Below are 25,905 nucleotides of genomic sequence, written 5' to 3' on the forward strand. Positions count from 1 at the left end.
GCTATGATAAGAATGCCTTAATCCAGCCTAAGCCATGGGTCATATTTTTATAAGGTGTCACTATCCCCTGGGACTCCTTCCAACCAGGATAACAATTACCCACCCACGTGACTTACCTTCTCAAAGTCTCGAAGAGCCTGGGTCTGCACCTGAAGAGGTCTTTCAAATGTTCTCAAGGAATGCCCAAAGGGGACCTTTTCACCACTTCTCCAGGTCTGTGACTGTACTGGAGGACCTCGATCTTTAGTGTCACTAAGAAAAGCTGCCAGTGGAAGAGAACAGAAAATGTTATATAATAGTGGCATTATATAAATAATGATCATCTCAATAAGCATGTTCCAGCAGAATCTGGTTTTTGCAAAATATGGACTAATTCTAGGCCACACAGAAGCAGTTCACACCACGTAGCCTGTGATAGATCATATGCATAGTAGTCCCCAGTGAAGCACACTCATTTATGTCCATGCGCCTTTGTAACGCAATCTCCTGCTCCTGCCATCAAGAAGTTAGGGTGTATTTCTTACTCCTTGAATTTGAGTTGGCTAAATGACTTACTTTGACCTAGAAAATGTGATGAAAATGTCATTGCTGTATGAGTTGCAGAGACTAGTCTTTTTTGTTGTTGTTGTTTTTGTTTTGTTTTGTGTTTGCTTTTTAGGACTGTGCTTGTGGCATATGGAGGTTCCAAGGATAGGGGTCAAATGGAGCTACAGCTGCTGGCCGATGCCAGAGCCACAGCAACGCCAAATCTGAGCCGCATCTTCGACCTACACCACAGCTCATGGCAATGCCGGATCCTTAACCCATGAGGGAGACCAGGGACCGAAATGGCAACTTCATGATTCCTAGTTGGATTCTGCTGCACCACAATGGGAACTCCTCCAGAGACTAGGTCTTGAGAGGCCTTGCATTTCTGTTCTTGCCTTCCTAGAACTCAAGACCACCATGCTACGAAACCCAGACGACCTTCCTGGTGGAGGAAAGGACAAGTATGGGGGGAATGGGGGCATGAAGATGCCAGCACCAGCTGCTAGAACTTGAGAGAGGCTGTCTGGGACCCTCAGCCCCGGTCAGAGGAAGGCAGCTATTTGAGTGATTGCAGGTGAGAGCAGCAGAAGAAATGCCCAGTTTGCCAACACCCAGGATTGTGAGAAATAATACATCATTGTTATTTTAAACCCCAGGTGGGCAAATTTTTTCTTAAAGGGCCAGATAGTAAATATTACACACTCAGGGGCATCATTTCTGTCACAACCACTCAACTCTGCCGTTATAACTCAAAGCAGACACAGATAATACGTTAGTGAATGAGCATGACCGTGTTGCTATGAAACCTTATTTACAAAAACTGGCAACTAGGCCCATAGGCTGCAGTTTGCTGACCCCTGATTTGTTTGTTTGTTTGTTTGTTTGTTTCTGCACTCAAAGCATATGGAAGTTCCTGGGCCAGGGACTGAACTCATGCCATAGCAGCGAGCCAAGCTGCTGCAGTGACAACAACAGGTCCTTAACCCACCATGCCACAAGGGAACTTCGTGCTGACCCTGTTTTAAGGCATTACATTTTAGGGTGTTTTGTCTCATGACCAAAGATAGCTGAAAATAGCCATATTTGGGGGAAAAAATCAAGCTACTAGCTAAGAAGTATTTTTACAAATCTCTCTACAGAGAATCTTTCAGGTTATTGATAGGAATAATAGCAATTGTAACAACTGACATCTTTAATAGGCATTACAGGTTACTAAATAGTTTTCCATGAATTATTTCATTTATAAAGTTACTGCAACCAGTGAAATAGAATGATGTATTACCTCCATTTGACTAAAGAATAAATAAAGGTTCAGAAAATTTGCTTGCCCAAGATTACATCGCTAAAAAGTGGCAGAATCAATCCCTTTTCCTCTCCATTTAACGTTCCTAACACTATGCTAATACTTAGCACTGTAACAGGCCTGAGAGTCAGGGAAAAACAGGCAAAGGAGCAGAGACACGATCTTTCCATTAACCTAAGGAAGCACCGCCCTGGTAGAAACTAGTGAAGGCCAAGCTGCTCTTAACCCTATGCTTGCCTTAGAGAAGTAACCTTGTGAAAAAATAAGAAATCAGGGCTTCCTTTAAGCATAGGACACAAAGGACCACTGATCAAAGTGGGCTTCAGGTTGTAGACTCAGGTAGAAGACGTAGAAAAATACACCTTTACTTGGCTGAGAAAGAAGCAATGAGCCTTTGTTACCCAACAAGTTTTTTGTTTTTTAATCAGAAAGGATGACTGCTATGGCAACACACTGTGCTCCACAGACAGTGTCAGTGCAGGTGAGAGTGGAATGGGCTCTTGGGGACTCTGTGCTTTCACTGAGGAAACGTTAACTAGACATAGACATACGGGCAGAGGAGATTCTCAGGGTCCAAGAAGCAAAATGTTATCATATGCTCTATTTCTGTCCTGTCCTTTCCTTTTTTTTTTTTTCTCCCCAGCCATGCCTGCAGCAGGCAGAAGTTCCTGGGCCAGGGATGGAACCTGCACCAAAGCAGTGATAATGCCGGATCCTTAGCTGGTAGGCCACCAGGAATTCCTTCCCTCCTCCCCCACCTTTTTTTCCTTTCTTTCCTTCCTTCCTTCCTCCCTTGTATATTCTTGTCTCCTTTCTTCAAAATTAATGGACCATATATACATGGGCACCAAAAGCAAAGGCAACAAAAGCAGAAATAAACAAGTGTGACTACATCAAACTAAAAAGCTTATGTTTAGCAAAGAAAATCATCAGTAGAATGAAAAGGCAACCTATAGGATGGGAGACTATATGCCCCCTCCCTCCCTCTGTCTTTTTGCAAATTTGTCAGAAAGAGTGCAAGAAAAAGTCCCCAGATACTTCAATTAATGTCTCAGAATTAAAAAATAAAAAAATTAAAAAAAAGCTCACAAAAAGAGCATTCCTTATTTTTAAAAATAAATAAAAATAAGAAAGGCAAAAAGGATCAGGAAGATGGTGACAAAGAGAAAGATGAAGGTGAAGATTAAGAAGAAAATAATGATGATAACTAGGGGAGTTCCAGTGCAGGTTTTTTCTTGTCTGAAAGTATTTAACTAGTCATTACACCACTGATTTTAAAGAAAAAAGAAGAACTGTAAGGCCATAGGATTTGTTTTTAAACTGGACACTGTACAATATCTTTTCATTTTCATAAAAATAACTATTATCCAGTGTGTCTTTAGATGGCCCAGTCCTTAATGGTATTTTCAATAGCCACTAACCCTGCCTGGTAGAGCACAGGGGTTTACATTAGGACAGAAATTTAAAGCAGGTTTTACTGGTACACAGCACAAATTAGTTGCAGATAGAGTCGGGTGTTTTTCCATCTTCGATTGCCTTTGATTCAGCTTGTACAGAATAATTGTTTTTCTGTTAATTGTATACCACTCCATGATTTCAAATTAATAATAGTGGTAGTGTTAATAACAATGTTGCACCTGTTTTGTTGATAATTTACTATTTCTCAGTAAACACAAGTGTTTTCATTTAAATAAATTGGAAAAGATATTTTTCCACATTGAGATAAAATTAAATAGGCAATTAAATGGAAGAAAATGATAGAACAACAGTACATTATAGTTGGATTCTTAGGATATGAGGGAAAGAGTCTTCTCTTGGAAGATTTGATATGAATCCTGACCACTTGCTAATTGTGGAAATTTAGGCAGATCTCTGAGTTTTTCTGAGTTTCACTGCCTCTGTAAAAATGGGACTAATAAGGCTTATCTCACAGAGCCTTTACATGGATTAAATGACATAACATATGAAAGTATCCAACCTAATTAATATCTTGCTTAAAGTAGGCATTTTCTCCATGATCCTTCAATTTTTGCCCTAGTCCTTCAATTTTTACCTCAAAATGAAGGATCTTGATGCTCAAAATGAGTATGGTAGGCCCTTAGAATTTGTAGATTTTACATACACAATCACAAAGGCTAATTTTAAGTGACTCCAAAGTCTTAATATCTTCAAACTAAAACTTTTTTCCACATTGTGCATGTGAACTATCTGTGCTTCAGAGCTGGTATGAAAAGGCAAATCCCTTAGCAAAGTAAGTAAAACACAAAGTGACTAGAAGTTTTTGGGGAAAACAGCCCCCAAAGAGAGTTATTTTCACTTTGCTTTTATAATTTAAAACACCTGGCTAATGTTAGTACCAGAATTATGTTATTATGAATACATTAAGAATAATAATAATAATATTTATTGAGTGCTTATTCCTTGACCAGCTCTGTACTAAGGGCTTTTTCTAATCTCACTTAAGAGGTTGACACTATTACTATATTATTATTATTATTTATTATTATATGTATTATATTATTATAATAGTAATACCCATTTTAATGGTATCTCAGAGGTTTCACTTTAGTGGAAGAATCTATTTTAATCATTTTACAAGTGACTCTAATTTCACAGTTACTGAATTGTTAAAAGTATGAAGAGTTCACATAAGTGTTTCAGTTATGATTTTACTGCACTATGCTGGGAAGGTAAGGAATTATACGCTACAGTGGTATGTGCAAATTTGGAAATTCACAAACAGCCTGAAGATTTTACCATGGTGAATTCAAAGGGTCTATAATTTAAGGGAATTATAATCATCAGGAGACCAAGAATTTAGTAAGGCAAGGCCCACGACCTCCTTACCTGCTGTGTGACTTGTTCTGGGTACCATCTCCCCATCATCTTCTGCTAAATAATCTCTGTGGAGAGAAACACATCATTAATTAATGAGATATCACCCCATACAGTGTCCCATTTCTGGGGTGGTGAGACACCTGTTTTTATTTATATCTCCACAAATATTCATTAAGCTGTTGCTATGGATCAGAGACAGTGTTAAGTGCTGGAGATACAGAGGCAAACCCACAGGAAGGGTTCCTATCCCGAGTAAGTACACATAGATAGCCATTGGACAAAAAATTCCACAAGTATTGAATTACTGTTGTAGCGAGTGCTGTGAAGGAACATGCAGAATAACTTAACTAACAGAGACACTCAGAGAAACTCAAAGAAAAGAACACTTAAACTGGGATGAAGAGGATGTCAGCTAGATGAAGAATGAGAACAGAAGAATATTCCATCATGAGGGAACAGCAAGGCCCCTGAGTAGGGGAGGAACTTGGCCTGTTAGGGGAATGGAGAAAGCCAATGTGACCAGACCATACAGGGCCTTGGGGTGGGGGGATGGGTAAGGATGTGAGTTTTATGTGCAGGGCAATGGGAAACCACTGAAGGATTTTCATGAGGGAATGAATGGTAAATGACCAGATTTAGATGTTAGATCATTCTGGCTACTGTGGTAGAGAGGGAATCAAAGTGGATGGGGAAAGCAAGAAGTTCTGATGGTTTTAACCAAGAGAAAAGCGTAGAAATGGAAAGAAGCAAAAAAAAAAAAAAATCAAGATATGTTCAGGAAATAGAATTGACCCAGAAAACTTAGAAGACAAAGTCTATTAATGGAAATGTTAAAAACAACCAACCCACAATGTGGTAGCCAGCAGAGTGAAGACCACCTTCTCTAGCACAGAGGGGCAAAAAAATCTGAAAATGCATTTAACAAATTCTTTTCAAGCACCTATTATGTTCTTAGGCACCAACTTTAAGCTCCACAAATATAATGGTGACAAAAATGCCTGCACTCATGGAACTTACAGGAAAAGGAAACAAGGAAGCAAAATGTATAGTAGCAACAGGGACAAGGTACTATCAACAATGAAAACAGGGACTGGAGACCGGGGGAGTGCTGGAGGTGTGGGGAGGCAGAGCAATTTTAGTAGGCAAGGCTGTTCCGAGAAGCAGTAACATGGGTTATTTGCGCCAGGCAATAACATCGAATGCAAAGGCTCTTAGGAGGGAGCATGCCAGAGCATTTTTGGAACAAGGAGGCCAGTGTGGCTGGGCAGAGTGAGAAGCAGGAGGTGGGGTCAGGGAAGTTAATAGGAAGGCTGGGCAGGGCGCATATTGTATAAAGCCTTTCGGGACACTGAGAGGCATTTAGTCACTGGAGTCTTGTGAGTCAAGAAAAGAGATGAACTGAGTGACGAATGTTTTAAAAGGGCTGGCTACTGTTTTGACAACAGATGGTCTAGGTAGGGGAGGCAGAAACAGAGAGGCGATTGCAATAATCCTATAGAGAGATGCTTTCAACATTTAGCTTATTCCTGAAACCCTTGGGTACTCCTAGTTAATTGTTCTAAAAATAACTCTATAGCTGAAGATTTAGAGGACTTCTCTTTTTAAAAGCCAGAAGACATTCACAGGAAGACAGAAGAGAGCCTGGCATTTGGTTAGAAATAGTTGGTGTTCTTTCTTCGCTGCCACCATGGCTGGATCTTGGCATAAATCTTTATTTCGTTAAGTTGCAGATGGGCATGAAAGTACCAAAGTACCACACAGGGCACATGGACTACACACACTGCCTGGCCATTTATTTATTTTTGCTTTTTAGGGCCATACCCATGGTATATGGTAGTTCCCAGGCTAGGGGTGGAATCCGAGCTGTAGCTGCAGTCCACAGCCACAGCCACAGCCACAGCCACATCAGATCTAAGCCACATCTGCAACCATCATAGCTCATGGCAATGCCAGATACCTGACCTACTGAGTGAAGCCAGGGATCGAACCCCCACATCCTCATGGATACTGGTCGGATTTGTTACTGCTGCACCACAATGGGAACTGCCACCACCTGGCAGTTCTATATTACTCAAAATAGATCACACGCTTGTGGTTCTTCTAGGCCTTCTCTGCCTCTTTCCCTTCTCCACTTCTCATTAAAAGTTTTCCTTGAGAATGAAGAATAAAAGAGAAGAATGTACTACTTATGGATTCCTCTCTGCTGAGAAAAAGGAGGGGAAGGATTTTGAAACTATCAGCTAGAGCAATGTCTTGAAAAATTGTGAGGAAAAACTTATAATTAGCTGCTGTGATTTATGCACTGGATGGATTCCTTTATGCTCAGCCCACAGACCTGGGTAACTGTGCATCTGCCAGCAGGGGCAAGGTCATTCCTCAGGCCACATTTAGCACATCCAACATGTTTTGTTTGGTCAAAACAAGGCTGATCCGTTTCTAACTTCTCTTGCAAAATGATTGGGTCTTGCAATACTGGGCCTGCCTTCCCACATAGAAAGCTAACTTGCTGCCTTTAAATGGAAGAGACATGTTCTCCAGTTTGCCACAGTCCCTGTCACTGCTTATTCTTATAATTCAGCTCATACACCCATTTATGATACTTGCCTGGCTCCTTACAGGTCTCAGGCTATCACCCTGGTACAGATCAAATGCAGACAAAATTTTCATTTCTGCTTTAAGACACAGTCTTGAGTTACCTATTGGCTTCAGCATATAATTCATTAATTTGTGATAAGTCACTAACTGGCTTATAAGTTACTTTTACTTCTCTGGGCGTCAGTCTCCTTAAATATTTGTAAAAGAAATGCATGCGTTTCTAAGGTTTCTTGCAGTAATTACATGATTCTATTCTAATAGATGCTGAACCATAAAACCAATTTTAATACTTTCCAAGGATGGGGGAACTTTCCAGACATGCACTATTCAATTCTCCCTGCTCTGAAGATTTCAATTCTAGATCAGGAGCAAGTTACAACAAGGTGATGCATATGGGTTCCCCAAGATACTTCACCTTCTCCCCCACCCCCCACTCACCCTGAACTGGCTGCCTGCCGGGTATGAAGCAATAAGCGGAAGGGTAGAGAGGTCACTTTGGATGGGTACTGAGTTAATGGGCTTTCTGTATTCTCAGGAGATTTTTTAAAAGTCACTTTAACTCTATTAACAGCTCAAGTTCCCTCTCATATGATCAGTGAGTAGGACTCACTCAGCTGCTCCAAAAGGTTGGTAAGGAATCTGATGCTCCCCCAGAGAAGGGGCTCATGGTTGTAAACACAGGGTTTATGTCTAGGGGATTGCAATTTGTGACAACATCTGATAAACCAAAGTGCAATGAGAATTGGGATATGCCAGAGACAGGCTCCAAGCCTGCCTCCCTACTCCTGACACGTACACAAAGCAGTTAACATGTTGGTAAATTCTTCTGTATTACCCGACTCCAGAAAAAAATTGTACACCCTTGTCCCAGTTTCTCAAATTCAAGCCTTTCTAGATATTTTTAAAAACATCAGTCCATGAATGAGTCATGCTCAGCTAGCATGTGGTTCACCAGGGCAATTATAGCTTTCCTGCAGAGATGACATATAGAATCTTTCCCCAAAAATACCTTACATGTTGCTCTTCTTCTTCTTTCTTTTTTTTTTTTTTTTCTTTTCTGCTTTTTAGGGCTGTACCAGCAGCATATGGAGGTTCCCAGGCTAGGGGTCGAATTGGAGCTGTAGCTGCCAGCCTACACCACAGCCACAGCAACGTGGGATCCAAGCTGCGACCTACACCATGGCTCACGGCAACACCAGATCCTTAACCCACTGAGCAAGGCCAGGGATCAAACCCTTGTCTTCATGGATACTAGTCGGGTTCATTAACCACTGAGCCACAACGGGAACTCTTGCTTTTCTTTTTTAAATGAACTAAACTTTCCTTTAGTAAGCCTCATCTTTTTGCTCTCTGCTTCATCCATCTGTCAGTATCTTACCAATTTCACTAAAATTCCACTTATTAACTTTTTCTGAGACCTCTCCTGCTTATTGGAAGACCCAAGCATTTTCCAAGTACAACCCACCTACCAGCTGTTTGCCCACTTAATTTCTGCACAGTGTATTACTCATATTTTCTCAACTTGCTGCTAAGTAGCTATGAAGATATTGGAATCAAACAAAACATCAACATTCAACATCCCATATACTAGCTTTTCCTACAGTTTTCCAAGGTGACTAGGTTGAGAATGCTCAGAAAATAACTGCTCTACTCGGAGCCATCTGCTACACTCTGATACTCTGATGTTGTCAAACAGATTTCTTCCAGTAGTTTTCTAAGTATGGTAGTTTCAATTATACCAGGAATATCCAAGTCTCTCATTTTGCTTTTCTTGAAAATGGCCATTAATATGGCTCCATTCCAAGAGGTAAGAGGCTCACTGGTCCCACTAGTCTAGTCTTTGGTAACACTGTGGGGAGAGATAGAAATTTGGGTCCTTGTTTAGCAAAGGGTAACAAGATGATGGAGCCTGCGGAGATTTTCTATAAGGCGGCCATAGACCGTCTTTTGCAAACTGCATATTTGGTATATTGCATTGTATTCTGGCCTGTTTAATTTGTGAACTGAGAAAAGCAACAGATTGTGTTAATACACCACATTGTTCGGGAGCAATGGCAAGATGGCAATTCTACAACTTCATTACAAAGCAGGCTGGGCAACAAGTCTTTGAACAGAATGAGATATTGATATCCCAGGACCAAAACCACCCCAAAGTATATCTAAGTAGTTGTTGTCTGTCTAGGCCTCAGTACTTTCTTCTCTTCTGCCTTACCTAATAAAATAATTAATCTAGGACTATTTCTTCCCATGTGAGTGTCCAAACTCACAAAGAGGTGGCTATTTTTCAGGCTGCCTCACCATGGAAATCACGTACACTTGGGCTGTTGGAGTACCACGTAGTCTGACCCCCCCTACTTCATCACTAAGCTAAGGGACAAAGGCCATCTTCCAAACATTTTCTATATTTTTTAATGCATTATTATGTTTTTTAAAATTATACTACAGTGTGATTTACAATGTTATGCCAATTTTCTACTGTACAGCAAAGTGACCCAGTCATACACACACATACACGCACACACTCTTTTTCTTATAGTATGTTCCATCATGGTCTATCCCAAGAGATTGGATATAGTTCCCTGTGCCATACAGCAGGACCTCATTACTTATCCATTCTAAATGTAACAGTTTGCAGCACAAACTCTCAGTCCATCCTACACCCTCCTCCCTCCCTCTTGGCAACCCCAAGTCTATTCTCCATGTCTGTGAGTTTGTTTCTGTTTTGTAGATAGGTTCTATCTTTCAACTTCTTTTTATACAGCTTATTATGAACAAAAATTGAGGAGAAGGAAAAGCAATCAGCTATACCAATACTTAGAGCAAAAACAAACAAACAAAAAACTGGGCCTTGGTTGCTATTTTTAGACTTTTTCATTCCATTTTATAGACATTTATTGAGAAGTTGCTTATATGGCAAAGACTGAAAATATAAAAGTGAAAAAGAAATGCCCTGAAGTCAAGGTGCTTGGAGTTGTACACAGGGGGAGGCAGACAGGATTCAAAGCAATAATTATTAGAATGACAAGATTTAAGTCAGAGGTTTCAGAACATAAATGAGATAGCAATTAATTTTGTCCTGATGGGGAGACGGGTCTAGGAAATCTACAGAAAACACTGAATCTAGGCCTTGAAGGATGGGTATGAATATATAAGGAAACAAGACAAAGGGCCCAAAATAGGAGAATGAAGGATGTGTTCAGGGCTTTAATTTTGCTCCATGCTCTTCCCCACTCCACCCACCCCCATCTAAGCAGGCACTAACTGCTCCTCAGGACCCCTTCCAACTTTTTTTTTTACCTTTCCCTCTCTTCAAGCCTTCCCTACCCACACCTCCACCCTCAAACTCTATCTCTCAAGCAGGAAAGGAAGTCAGGGGGAAAACCATTTCTTCATTTGTACTTCCCTCCTCACACAACATACCTTTATCTAACTCCTTAGCACTCCCAAAGATGATGTAAAATAATGTCAGCAAGAAAGGATTGGGACTAAAATTTGCACTACAGTAAAAATGCCTATGGATACAGATTGTACAGACTGGCAGAGAAGCTGGAGGACTGAAACGCCTGGGGATTTAGGATGGTAGAAAATAAGAGTGAATACTTTAAAAAAAAACACACAAAAAACCCACACTATTTTTACTAAAATGTTTATTCTTCTTTTTAAAAAAGCAAGGAACAAATTCCGATTGGATTCACCTTGCTCTTCTATGAAGGCCCTTGATAAAAGATGAACAACGTAAGGGATATGGCTCTGTGTAACCATCTCAAACACTGGGGAATATGTGAAATCATAGGAAGATTGCTCCAGTTTGCTGTGTATCGGGGTACAAACACACATGCTGTTCTAGTTCCATGTTTTTAAGGTTCATGTGATTCTGCATCAAATGAAAGAAATCCTTCTAATGTTCAAAGACATCTTTTTCATATTTTTAATTTTATCCACCTTCAACCCTTGCAGAGATAAAAAGACCAGAAGGAGAACTGTGGCCTACTTTCTTTAATATGTGACCCTCTAACTCTGAGGATTTTTGAACGGTAGGGTTTCACAAGTGGTGCCAACTTGGAAACAAAGACATCTACAGGTAATAATCTCCAGACTGCCTGTGTGTAACTTTACAGTTCAACATGTTTTCTTACACTGGAATTTTCCTCAACATCAGTCATGAATTAAACGATCATCATCATTATTGTGTAAACTACCACCACCCACCCCCAACTCTGCTAACACCACTTATTGATTGACAGACACTTTCCAGGCATTATCTCATTCAATTCTCACAAAATCCAGTAGGTACTTTTACCCTTATTTTACAGATGAGGAAATAAGAAGCCTAGAAAGATGAAGTAATTTGCCCAAGATCATACAGCTGGTTGGTAGCAAGCCTGAACTTGAAAACTGTATCTCTCCAACTCCAAACGTTTACCCTGTCCAATATGCCCTATTTCTAGCCACACATTTACCAGGAGCCTCCTTTGTACCTGCCTTGACTCCAGGGAAATGAGCTTTGAGAAAGTGAGATGAAAGGAAGGGTGGGCAGAGCTGCCGTGCAAAGGACATGCGATTTAGACTCCTATGCAGACACAAATTGTTTCTTGGGACATCAGCTCATCCCCAGTACACACAGAGCTCTCAATGGAGTATCTGAGAACTGGTATAACAGCTGCATGTGACAAATGAACTAAAATCCTAAAAAGGAAGCGGCAAGTATGACTTTTTACATAGATTCTCTCCTGAAAAGAGAGTCATCCATTATTTTATACTTCCCTATTTCTACCCACATTTCTCCAAATATTCGTGCCTCCCTGAGTCCCTTCTGTAACAACACACAGCACTGTCCCTAAAAGACAAAGGGAATAAACTGACAGGTGGGAGAGGTGATGGAAATAGACACAATCAAAACTGGGAAGGCCATTGGTGAACAAGCTCGGAGACATCTCAGATCTTTTTCTTCTCTTGCCAAGAGAGACACTGAGTATTTCCAAATATTGCCAATACCCTCCATTTGACTCTAGAATTGCAAAAACACACATTCAAATGCAAATAGGGTAGAAGTCCCAGATGCAGAACACAGACTGTTACATAATAAATGCAGTGAGATTATCATTTTTCCTCATCTCAAGACCTATCATTATAATCTCTGCAAGCTAGCATGCTTAATTGGCAAAGCCCCTCAGAACAGAGAGAGCATCTCTTGTGAGTCTCCCTCTGCATGCTGACTAAGTGTGAGCTGACTTGGCACAGATACAGTAACATCCACTTTTCTCCAGTACAGGCTGCAATTACATCCTTCACTCAACAGGATCTGTTCACTGAGAGTAGCTGGGGCCAAATGGAACTCTGGGAGGCAGTTTTCTGGAGGGCTAGGTCCTCAATAGCTACCAGGAGCTATAAGCATCACTGTGTACCTGCAACAACTCTTGAGTTTTATGACCTATTTTGGCCCTGTACTGAGTCTTTATCCTAAAAGAGTGAACATTTTTCTTGCTGCTATTCCTCAAGGTTCAGAGAAACCTCCTAATACTGTAAAGGAAGTTAAAATAATTACTTTCCTCACTTTGCCCTACAAGGTTTTTAGACATGCAAATATATAATTAATTCTATTCCCTGTCCCTGAGACAGTTAAGACACTGATACCATTCTTTTAAAAGAGACATGAACATAATCTGCTTTGGATTCAGCCATACCACTCAGGGAGGGTATATGGTCTCTTCACCCACTTCTACAACTTAGGTTGTGCTTTTTGCTCTTGGTCCTGGCAATACAGTCTCTACTGTTTTCATTAACAACCACTATTCACAAGGTACTGGGGAATGCCGGGGCTGTGGCTCAGTCTATCTCAAAGCCCTAGACCAAACATCAGGATAGAGCAGATTTTTTTCTTCTGTTTTCTCCTACATTTTTATTCACTTAATTTTTTACTTTTTCCTTCCTTCGTGATGTCTGTTTTCAATGATTTTTAAATGCACTCTTTCCGGAAATTTTGGAAAAGAGAAAAATGTATATAGAAAAAAATAATAATAAATGCCAAAACCTAAAGGCAACACTGATAAAAATTTCGCATATTTATTTTTAGCTATTATTTTTATGCCTGTGTGAATTCCACAAAAAGAAATAACATTGAACATGCAATTTTGTATTTGACTTTGTATTACTGAAAGCAGAGGTTGCAAGGAATGCATTTTTAGAGGAAGAGGAAGAATCAGGGGAGAAGGCAGGTGAGAGGAGAATAGCTTCATATTAACCTGCCCGAGATTAGAAGGAATGAATCTAGAGTCTGCCTTCCTTCTCAGTATGATTTTACAATATACTAAGGCTTATAAAATCCCAGAGGATAATAAAATTAACTGAGGGTCCAAGGGTGGAGGACCGATAAGGCAGTGAGAGATTCTAAAGCAGGGCTGAGAATGGTTCAAATAGCTGACCCTGAGGTCTTGGCTCAGTAAGGAGATGAATGAAAAGCAGACCACCTGGAAGATAACGAAGGAGTGACAGAACTGGAGTAAGTTATAAGGTAAACTAAATATTTAGAAAGGATGAGGAGATGAAGGATTTGACCTTGTGGTCAGGGAATATAATTTCAGAGTCAAAGATCCTAAGGACAGAGAATTTGAAGGGAGGATGAGCTACAAAGCTACTTCAGAGTGTACTGAAGTGAATTAGGGTTAAGAAACTGTGAGGCCAAGAGACAGCAGTAATATATACTCATGTCTTATGGCTTGTCAAGCATGTCAGCACCTTGAAGGCAGGGTTTCATATCACTCATTATCATATACCTGTATTGAAGGAGTCTAGATGATAATGGGAATTTTATGCATAGTTCTTAAACAACGAATAAATATGATTCAAACATATGATGGCATCAAGCTTTGGTATCTGCTGTTTCCATTCTACAATAAGGAGACACCTACCAAACAGATATGCACATGTGCCATGCAGGTAATGTTCTCTAGAAAGTTCTTAGTTGAGGGTCTGTTATGTGCTAGAAATATTGCATTATACTGAAAATTTAGAGACAAAAGACAGCCTTTCTTCTAATAAACTTACAGACTATGGAAAATACCAAGTAAACCAACTTGCTGCATGCAGTAACAGAGAAGGCAGAGCGTGCTCTGGCTACAGAAGACACCCAGAAATAGGTTCCAAAAATAATTCCAAAAGGAGGTAATGCTGAAACTAACCTCTAAAGGATAAACAAAATTACCCTAGCAAAGGCAAAGCTAGGTGTGTGGGTGAGAACAACTGGTATATGAAGGCCCACTCATAATAATTTTAGCTCAGGGTGAGTCAGGAGACACTCTACAGCCAGCTCCCTCGGTCTGCTGGCAATAACGGACCTCCCAAGGCACCAATAATTTGGAAATCTGTAAGTAATGCACAGAAAAATCTTTTCTAAAACCAACTCAGTCCCAAACTTTCCATGCTGTCACTTGGTAGAATAAATGTAAATTTATTTCTAAATGTAAATTTCTGCTACAAAGACATTTATTGACATAGTTTTAAAGCAGCATATAAAGAGTATTATACATAATCTCATAACCAAATACAGCATGTATTTTTTTTTCCTCTCTTGGCAATAGACATCCTAAAATGTATGTATAATTTTGATGTAACATGTCCACTTTCGCTTCCTTATACTGAAATTGTTTAATTACCATTTGTTTAATTACCTTCAAGGTGATAAGAGAGATCAATAGCAAGAGTGAAGCATTTTACTCTAGAGAGGGGTAAAAGTTGGGAATGTTTATACTGATCCACCTAGAATTACCCTAGGATATGCCACTTTCTGTCAGTGTGCCTCCACTTCCCCTTCTGCAATAGAGGCACTCAGGTCTTGAAAAGGATATTTAAGTTGAATGAAATTATCGGTCACATTCATACGAGTTATGTGAGTCTAAACCCTAAGCAATTTGCAAAGTATTTTCAAGAACTAGAAGTGTTTGACACTTCTATTTCTGAACATCTATCACTCAAAAAAAAAAAAAAATACCATGGAAGAAGATGCCTTATGCACCTAGAGTGTATCAAGATTTATTTATAATAGTTAAAAATTAGAAAACCAAAGGACTCAGTATAGGGTTATCATTAAGTATTATAATACCACACAGCATGCTGTTTCACATTACAAATAATAATATTCCACATTATGAAATGGAAAATAAAAACATTCTTAAATTGTATGAAATGCGAGAAATCATTCAATTTTATATGTCAGTCAGTGCTTTTCTATAGGTCAGCAGTATTGCTTCCCCCTGGGTCATGATAAGAAGACCAGGTGCAGGTGATCTCTTCCCTAGTTGACCTCAGAGAAGCAAAGGGAGAAAGAAGTTTCTGCAGAATGGAAGAAGCAGAAAAAGACGGGAGATAGAGAGATTAAGGGAAAATGTATTAGAAACTATTGAAGTGCTATGAAAATACAATTTGTTGTTATTATAAATAGCCTATGACTAGCGAAGTGCTTCAGCCATGAGAAAAAAATAAAATGAAATTCGTATCACGCTTGTCTTCATGACCACAGAACTCAGGAGATGTCCCAAGACATAGGAAAACAAGTCCTCAGTGCTGCTGAATGTTTTAAAATAGAATTGGATAGAGCTACCTTGGGTCACTGTGACATCTCTTATTCTGGACTTTCTTCTAACTTTAAATGTTATTTGAATTTTTGCCAGAAACAACTTGTTCAATGTTCTAAGCCCAGTTTGGAATTTTATTTATAAAATAGGGCCCATTTCAATACGAGCAGTGTCCCAGGGCACCCACTGACTGATAGGATGGACACCCCACACAGCCTTGTATAAATCACCCCTAAGCCACCCAGAATGGAGCAGGCATTGAGATGAGGATCAGCCAACTTATCCTTTCAGAGACAGAAACAACCACTTTCCAGGTTTCTGGAATTTTAAACCCAGCCTTAGGGAGTTCCTGCTGCAGTGCAGTGGGTTAAGAATCCAACTGCAGTGGCCTAGGTCACTGCAGAGGCATGGGCTTGATCCCTGACCCAGAGCAGTGGGTTAAAGGATTGCCACACTGTGGCATAGGTTGTAGGGATGCTATCCCTGGCCCAGAACTTCCATATGCCATGGGTGCAGCCATGAAAAAAAAAAAAGAAAATCCAATCTTAGCATGTAAGCTGCAAGAAGAAGGAGGGGGTCCAATCTGATCTAGTAGGTGGGGAGTAAAAAAGAGGGGGTGAAAGTATTGGTTGATATAAATTCCTCAAGCCTAAACCCAAGTATAGGTCTATTTAAAAGTAGATCAGAGTTTGGAAGGCAGATATTCCTCCCCCAAATGCAGAACATTAATTGCTAGAAGGAACTGAATGTTAAACAAGAAATCCAATGTCCAAATATGTTTCAATGGTAGAATTATGAAAAGTAGCATTTTCCTAATAGAAAGTGCTATATGCAAAGCAGCAGCCTCATGGTAAGCAAAGATATCAGAATCAACCAGACCTTCATGCTCCAACGTTTACGTAACCTCTCTAGCTTCAGTTGCCACATCTATAAAATGGGGAGAAATGCCATCTCTGGTTGTCACGCTGCATGAGAGAACAGGACTGTCTACTAACTCACCACAAATTTAAAGAGAAATAAATATCCCTGCTTCCTTTAGGCTGAGAGTCAATATTGAGCAGAATAAGTGCAATAAGCTATCAATGGGTTATGTTTTAAATGCACTATGACTATGGTAAATGGGCACCTTGTCTTACTCAAAAGCTATGCTTTATGTGGGAGAGAAGAAAAAAATTTTTAAAAAATTTAACGTTTGAGACAGAATCACTATTTTTCTTGGCTGTTACTTCCATTTTCCAAATGTTCACAGCCACAGCCGACAACTACAATTAATGTTTGCATTTTATTAAATCAAATTACAGATAAATGGAAAACAAAACTAATTAATTTGCTGTCCTTTTCTAAACTTCAATCTTGAAGGTAGCCCTTAAATAGTTCAAGTTCATTTTTTCTTGAGTTATTTGTTCAGTGAAGTTGTATAAGGTTCATATATGATTTGCCTGACTTTTACTTGGCTTTCCCATAGGCCAGAAACAAGAATATTTCCATGTAAAGAGGGAAGAGAATTAGTAACACCTTTTCCAGCTGCATAATGGCTCTCCAAGGAAGTCCACATTCCTAATCTCTGGAACCTGTGAACATGCCACTTTACATGGCAAAAAGGGACTTTTGGATGTGATTAAGGATTCTGAGATGGGGAGATTATCCAGAAGCACCCCATTGGGCCCAATGTAATCACAAGCATCCTTGGAAGAGATATACAGGAGAGTAGGAAAGAGGAGGGGGTGGAATGAAGGAACAGAGGCTGGAGTGATGCCATCGCTGGAAAGGAACCATGAACCAAGGATGCAGACAGCCTCCCAGACCTGAAAAAGCAAGGAATGGACTCTTCTCTCGAGCCTCCAGGAGAATAATCAGTTCTGTTGACACCTTGATTTTTGCCTAGAAGGCCAGTTTTCAGACTTCTGACCTCTAGATGATAAATTGGTGTTATTTTAAGCCACTATGTTTATGGTAATTTGTTTCAGTGGCAAAAAGAAACTAGTACAAACAGAGACTCTGAAATACCCCCACTGCTCTAGGGAGTTGCTAGTCCAGATAGGCGAATGCTAAACATTTAGTGATAGAAGCAGTTTGTCTGATGGATGCTAGACTGATGAAGTGAGCGAAACTACCTTCATCGTCATGTTCCTTATCATCTCCATGAGCTTATTCCGTTGAAAACTCTTTCCTGATTCATGGGTATCAGTTCCATTAGGGACCAAACCTGCTTTGTGTAAGGCCAGTGCATTCGTGGGAAATTTTGCTATTCCAGAACCAATCAGGCTGTCTCTAAATGATTTACCCAAAGAGTCTGGCAACGGTCAAGCAACACACCTGAGGAAAAATACCCCAATGAGTTGTAGAAGGGTAGATGATGTGCTACTGGGAGTAGGGACATGTAAATTTGAGAACTCAGCTCTGCAGCACTCTGTCCTCTGTGGGTAGACTGGACAAGATAAAGGTTATGGGGGCTCATGTGAAGAGCACCTCAGAGAGGGGAATTTCTGCAACTGCCAAGAATTAAATTTGGGAGTAGAATCATAGTCTTTAACTTATTCATAAGCTTAAGCATAGTCAAATAAGTAGCTGGTTTCAGAAGCAGCTCAGAAACCAATACCTATAAGACTCAATTCAAATGAGGTAACTAAGAGCATAGGCTTTGGAATTAAATAGTTCCAGGCTTTACTTTTTCCATAGCTGTTCTTGTTAACCAAGCAAATTATCTAATCTCTCTAAAGTTCTTTTTTTTTTTGGCCTTAAAAGTGAGCATAATAACATTTCTCTCATACCTAGTAGGGTTATAAGGATTAGTTGAAATAAAGTGAGCAAAAAGATTAACACATAATAAATTCAAGCCTAATATAAATGGGAGCTTTATAGTTAATTTTTATTCTTTGACTCCTCTAAGTTTTGTTTCTCCACTGTGCTCGGAGCAGCCAATGCATATGTCTGCCTGAGCCTCTGTTAGACTTGTAGATGAGAAAGTAAAATCTTACAGGCAGAAACTGCTTTATCCATTGTTTTCTCTTAGCATTCAGCAGAGTGCCTCACCTGTATTGGGATCACATTTAAAATAAATGTTTATGAACAGATCTCAGCTGAATTTAAAAGTATTTGAGACATCAGTGATGATACATGATTATAGGATTTTTCCACCTGTGACCCACTGAGTGGTGAAATACAGTCATACAAGAAGTTTTTTTTAAAAAAGGAAAAGAATAGGGTGAGAAGGATCAGAGTACAAAACACACAGTAAGGTTAAATACTGCTACATGAAGCATTTGCTACAGTTACATAGGCAAGTGTGCTTGCTTGGGTGTAAATACATTTCTTTCTGAGGGTAGGGATTAAAAAAAAGTGGGACATTCTGAGTCTTCCATCTTGTCAACATTTGATATTTTCTGTCTTTTTCATTTCAGTCATTCTGGTATATACATAATGGTCTGGCACTGTGGTACTAACTTGCAGTTCCCAGATGACTAGTGATGTGGAACACATTTACACCATATCTCAGTCCTTTAGACATCCTCCTGACAACCACTTCTGAAAATTATTTGGAAGGAGCCACAAAAGCTGAGCACACATTTCCTATTACCCAGACAGTCTATGTATTTACCTGACAAAAATGTGTACATATGTTCACCAAAAGACACATATAGGAATGTTCATAGCAATGTTATTTATAGTAGCCCAAATCAGAAATTGCCCAAATGTTCATTAACAACAGAATGGATAACTATATTTGATGTATTTATACACAATAGAATCCTATACAGAAACAAGAATGAATGAACTACGACCATGCACAACAGGGAAAAATCTCACAACATTAGCGTGAGTGAAAGAAGCCAGATACAAGAGTACACAGTAGATAGTTTCTCTTACTTAAGATTCAAAACCAAACAAAATTAATTTATGGTGTTAAAAGTTATGACAATGGTTATCTTTGGGGTCACAAGGGCTTTAGGCTTTGCTTTCTTTTCCTTTTTTTTTTTTTTTTTTTTTTTTTTGGCTGTTTTTTGTTTTTTGTCTTTTTTCCTTTTAGGGCCATCCTGCAGCATATGGAGGTTCCCAGGCTAGGGGTCTAATGGGAGCTGTTGCTGCTGGCCTACTCCAGAGCCACAGAAATGCCATATCTGAGCTGCGTTTGCAACCTACACCACAGCTCACGGCAACACCAGATCCTTAACCCACTGAGCGAGGCCAGGGATTGAACCCACAACCTCATGGTTCCTAGTTGGGTTTGTTTCTGCTGCACCAAGACGGGAACCCAAGCTTCTCTTTCTTGATCTTAGAGCTTGTTACATGGGTCTACTTGGTTTGTGAAAATAATTAACTATAAACATGTGATTTGTGATTTTTCTAAACTTATCCCTGAATTTGTCTGAAATGTCTATATCTAAATTTCAAAACGGTTAATAAATAATACTTTTTTTTTCCACACCCACACTATATGGAAGTTTCTTGGCCAGGGGTCTAATCCACGCTGCAGTTGTGACCTACATCACAGCTGTGGCAACACCAGATTTTTAACCTGCTGCACTGGGCCAGAGGTCGAACCTGTGCTGCTGCAGAGATACCACCAGATTTTTAACCCACTGTGCCACGGCAGGAATTCCAATAATACTTTTTTAAAGTGTGAAAAACACTGACAATGAGCAAGAATCCCTGATACACTCATTCTCACTACCATTAAGTGGTCACCTAGCCTTTGCTTGAGTAATTCCAAGGTCAGGAACCTATTTACTGTCCTAGCAGATCATTTGTTGGAATGCTTTCCCTTTGCACTAAGCCATGACTTGTGTTCTAACTGGTTGTTCTGTCCTAAAGGATTCCAAATCTATCTAATCCCTCTGTCACCAACTACTCTTCAAATATTTGAAGAGAGCAACCATACCTATGCCCCCACCCCAACTCTTTACTTCTCTAGACCAAAGAGTCCCAGGTCTTTTGATCACCCCTCAAGTAGGATTCTCAGTCCGCTCATGTCTCTTGATCACACTCCTTTTATCTAGTGATGCTCAGAGCAGAAGACTGCCCTCTAGGAGAGGCTTGTAAAGAGCAAAAAAGAGCAAAAAGGAGAATTTTCACTTGTAAATGTGGATACCATACTTCTTACAATACATCCTAAGCTTCAATTCACTGTTTCTTTAAAGTTCACATTATACAGTTCTTTCCTGTTGAACAATCAGCCCAGGTCTTTTCCACAAGTACGATTAAGCCCCACATTTACCTTCTGTATTAGTACCGTCTGCCCTCTGTTAGGACTCAGGACACACATATGGCCCCACTCCAATTCTCCAAAGCTAAATCTTGGAGATGGAGGCATATCTGTTATGGAAATAGCTCTGAATACAGTCTTTCCACCACCCTCCCACTGAAAAACAAAAATGAATGTCAGAAGACACCATCTCTTATCATAGATGAGCTCCATTTTAAAGTCTACTGGGGGGAAGCAGTGGGATATGGAGGACACACAATTCCACCATGCATCTCCAAAATCTGACCCAAAAGCAGCTGTCATCCCGATCTCAACAAAGCCTGAGCAACGATGGGCTCCCTGGTCTCTTTCTTTCTCCTTTACTCTCCAAGAGTCAGCACCAACTGGAGACTGGAGATGAGCATCTCTGGGCTCTGCTCATTCAGTCTCTTGCCTTTGTGTGACTAGTAGAGGGTGAGGTTGAGAAGGAAAACGTGGCAGGGTAAGGAAGAATCTGGTATTTTTCAAGGTGTCTGAAATCAAAAGTATCTCTAAAAGAAGACCTTGGGGGGCGGGGGATCCCTTTCATCTAGAACAAGGATAAGACAGAGAAACATTTCTACAAAAACTTCCAGGAAGCCTCCTTGGGTATTTTTAACATGAAGATTAGGTGGAAGGGAGATTCATTAAGCAAGGAAAACATCAGAGAACAGAACATGTGCAGGAGAACCAAGAGAATTGGGCTGGGAATTAGGGAGGGGGAGGTGATCAAAAGAGAAGCCTTCAAAGGCCCCTAGTGGTGACGGGCGACCTCTCCAAAAGGGCGCAGGGGGGAGAGGTGGGGCGAGGGAGAGATACCAAATCCGGGAAAACGAGGGTAAAAAGAAGCGGCTCCCCTACCTCGTCCACGTCTGCTCCATTTTCCAGGCGCTGTCCTTACTCGCAGGGCGCCCCTCACCCGGGAGAGGAAGCAGCCTGGGAAAATGAGAAGCCTGGCCCAGGAATCTCCAGCGCAAAGAGCCTTTTCCTCCCCAGCTCCCTTTTCTGTCTGTGTTAGCTGTGAGGAGAGAGGTCCGCTCCCTGCTTTTTGAGAAAACCGATTTGACGTGGCCAAACCTCCAGCGAACGGACACAAGGGAGGGACTGTTCTCGGTGGCAAGCTGGACGCAAAGGAGCGGCGCCCGGAGCTGTTCGGGGAGCCGGGGCCAGAGGCAGCCCGGCGCGGTGCGCGCACACACTCCCAGGCTGAGACACGACTGGCTGGCACGAATTGCTCGGCACCAGCTGAGCTGTCAACCGCGAGGGAGGCGGGGCTCCCCACAGCCAGTGTGCTGGGGCTCAGCCGGCCCAGGTTACACACCCTTCCACGACTCCCCTGCCTGGATGATGTGTTGGCAGAAGAGCAGAAGGCTTAGAGGACTCCCTACCAAGACCTCTGGCCCTCGCCTGTCCCACTGAGGGGCTTTGGAAAAACCCAACCGTCGAGAAAATTTATAGGGGAAATCCTCTTGTGCGCCGGCATCACCCGAAGCACAGGTAACCCCAGAGACAGAGCAGGAGTCTAGGAAGGCTGTAGGTGCGATCCTGGCTGAATGCTGGTGCACACACTAAATGGTCATAAGGTCATGACTTTATTTTCCTAGAGATCTGGTATGTCAGTCTCGCCATGAATTTGGGGACCAGGGACCATCCTCAGGAAGGGAAACATCCTTACAAAACCTTGCAGCCTTATTATCTATCTCTGACATCTATCAGCCGTCTATCTTGGACATCCAGATTTTATGGTACTCTGTCTCCCTGGGTTTCAATTTCCGAAGCACAGAGGATACTGGTCTCTTCTGTTAGCTTCGAGAGGGCAGAGGGTTCCTGAACTTCCCAGAACACTAGAAAAGCTTCAAAATGGTGGCCATCAGGACCTAGAATCTTCCCTGTAACTGTTCAAAGATCATGGGAAAGGGCTCTTTAGGGATGGCACTGCCTGAGACTCTGTACCATCTATTTATGTAACAAAGTTTAGACATGTCAGACATGCTATAATTAAAGTGCTTACAGCCTGAAGCTCCTTTTTATCTCTAAAATAAAACCTTTCTATTAAGTGACATAATCACTGTTATTATTAGCATTGCCACTGACCTTTTTTTAATTTGCAGAAAGCTTTATGGTGCCCACATGTGGCAATGTTGACTTAGTTATATTTGTATCACAGACAATACATTTGAGACCAAAAGGGCTCAAGCTCTCATACAGGTTGTCTTCTACATGGTGTGGCCCCAGTGACATGTCCTCTGAAGAAAAGACCAACAGGAGTTCCCGTCGTGGTGCAGTGGTTAATGAATCCAACTAGGAACCATGAGGTTGTGGGTTCGATCCCTGGCCTTGCTCAGTGGGTTAAGGATCCGGTGTAGCCAGTGAGCTGTGGTGTAGGTTGCAGATGCAGCTCGGATCCCGAGTTGCTGTGGCTCTGGCATAGGCTGGTGGCTACGGCTCTGATTAGACCCCTAGCCTGGGAATCTCCATATGCCAAGGGAGCGGCCCTAGAAAAGGCAAAAAAGACAAAAAAAAAAAAAAAAAAAAAAAAAAAGAACCAACAAATCTTCTCTAGAATGAATTTACTCTCTCAGGTATCCTAAGAATTTAACTCAGGATGGACCCCAGCATGCCTGAGTATTGACGAGACTGTGGGGAGCCTGTATTCTGGGGACAAAGCATCACCATCATCCTGCCTCCCATCATTTAGGTTAGTTCCTGGATTATCAGTACAGAATAAGGGTTGGGAAGGCAGGATAACATGAGAACATTTGAGAATCCAGAAGAAGTATCTGAAAGGCCCCTAGTCTTGAACCCCCCAAACTCAACACAGCTTGTACCTAAGATCAGACTGCTTCTGCACTTAGCATGTTTCCAGGAAATGTTCTAAGGTCCAGTTGGACTTGAGACAAGGCTCAAGCATGTTTCCAGGAAATGTTCTAAGGTCCAGTCGGACTTGAGACAAGGCTCTCACAGGTCACCTGTCTCAAAAAGAATCTCTTGTTGCCTCTGAAACCAAAAAGAAAGAAAAAAGAGGGAGGCAGGGAGAGTCAGAGTTCCATCTTCTATACTAAAGTTAGTATGATATTTAGTTTTGTCTCAAATCAAATTATGGGCTACTGAGTTTGGAGAGGAACTCTGTCTACAGTCAGACATGAGCGTCATGCAAGAAATTAATTAGGTAAACTCTGGGGTCTCAAAAGTAAGGCTAGAAAATACGTACATTTTAAAAATAACTTTTCTATGAAGTTCATAATATAGTTATGAGCTATTTTAGATACCTATTGATATCAATCTCCATAGTATACAAAGAAATTAACATCATCTCATTTCACTTTATATTTCTCAGAATACTAACTAGTAAGTTCCTATTTCATATGCTTGCTTGCAAACCACTGTCTGTAGTAACTTGTCATGAAATCCTGCTGTTGAATCGTTGTATTAATATTCTTTTTGCTATAACAATGCTGCTTAACAAAAAGCTCTCAAATCTCAGCATTGTACAACAAACATCCGGTTCCACTCAAGGATCTGTGGTTCAAATATGGGTTGGTTGGGCATGGGTTCAACTCAGCTCCATGTAACTCTCATTTCTGGATCCATACTAAAGAAGCAGTGGCTACCTGGAGAATATTCTTCTCATGAGAAAGTACAGGAGTGTAAGACAGTTGGCAGGACTTGGACTTGTGATGTCTCCACTCAGAACTGACACATTGTCTCTTCTGCCACGTTTCATTCCCTAAAGTAAGTCACACAGCCAAGTCCTGAGTCACTGGTGCAGAAAAGTGCACTCTGCCCACTGAGCGCAGAAGGGGTGAATATTTTGAAACAATGATACAATCTACCAGTTACTATATGTCATACTTTCTTGCTTTTTGTTAAGCTTTTCTCCTTTTGGGAACTTGGGAACTTTACCCTTCTCATCCTATTTAAGTTAGGTGTGGCATTTCGCCAGTAAAATGTAACTTGCCTTGGCCACTGAAATGTGAGAGGAATTTTTTTGTGGCCATGTCTAAGTAGAATGCACAAGTCTTTAAGAGCTAGTACATACAATTGGAAACTGTCAATTTCCACTGTTATACTGATAGTTGAAGAACAATACTTGTCAAGATGATGCTTTCATCAACTGGGGTCTCTGAGTGACCTTAATAATCAGTGTTCCAGCTGGCTCAAACTGAACATGCAGAATGAGCAAGAAATCACTTTTGTTGTATTAAGTTACTGAGATTTGGGGATTATTTGTTACTGCAGCATAATATGGCCTATCTTGATAAACTCTTTTTTTTTTTTTTTTACTTTTTAATTTTATATATTTTTTAACTCCTTTGGAGACCAAGGCAGAGAGAAGACTATAGATCCCACCATTATGGTAGAAAGTCATAATCTTCCTCCTTGCATATCTCTCCCAGTGTTCTTAACTGGACCTCAAAGAATCTGGATAGATAATGTTGACAAACCAGTTATGTTGTTCTTTCCTGAGCACACTACTTTATAACTGGTTAATTGATTGTGCTTCAGGAAATATATGAATTGATGATATGATACAAAAGTAGCTCTGTCTTCATACTCAGCTCCAAATATTCCAATGGTACTTTTACCTTCCATTTAGTTTTTCGATTTCTTCTCTCTTCCTTCTCCCAAGCTTAATTCTGGGTAAAAAGACTATTGATTTTGATATGGATTACTCCATGAACTGTAAGGTAATAATAAAAATAACTACTTCTAACAAATTTTTGCCAGATTCTCTTCTAAAAGTACTGTATATACTGACACTTTAATCTTCACAATAATGTAATGAGGTAGGCTCTAGTTATCTCTGTTTTAGAAGTGACGAATGTGGGGTACAGGGAGGGAAAGTATAT

The 25,905-nt window shown here is 40.6% G+C and overlaps 1 protein-coding gene across 18 annotated transcripts in view; it reads right to left on the minus strand.

Annotated features, from left to right (window-relative positions):
• Positions 1–25,905, minus strand: part of LOC100624559 (myomegalin) — a 216,415-nt gene that overhangs the window by 169,778 nt on the left and 20,732 nt on the right. For 15 of the 18 annotated variants that reach the window (XR_002343706.1, XM_021090661.1, XM_021090678.1 and 12 more), the window contains exons 2-3: positions 4,679–4,734; positions 117–262 (exon numbers count right to left, since the gene is read on the minus strand). Coding sequence is in view for 17 of the 18 variants with exons in the window: in XM_021090661.1 (XP_020946320.1) it covers positions 117–262; positions 4,679–4,734 (202 nt within the window). In the remaining variant the exon portion in view is untranslated. Of the gene's footprint in view, positions 1–116; positions 263–4,678; positions 4,735–21,916; positions 22,309–25,905 lie in introns of those variants that run through there. The other 3 variants (XM_021090687.1, XM_021090683.1, XM_021090676.1) reach the window with 2 other exon arrangements.

The sequence above is a fragment of the Sus scrofa genome, chromosome 4 (assembly GCF_000003025.6).
Source record: "Sus scrofa isolate TJ Tabasco breed Duroc chromosome 4, Sscrofa11.1, whole genome shotgun sequence".
Classification (NCBI taxonomy): Eukaryota; Metazoa; Chordata; class Mammalia; order Artiodactyla; family Suidae; genus Sus; species Sus scrofa.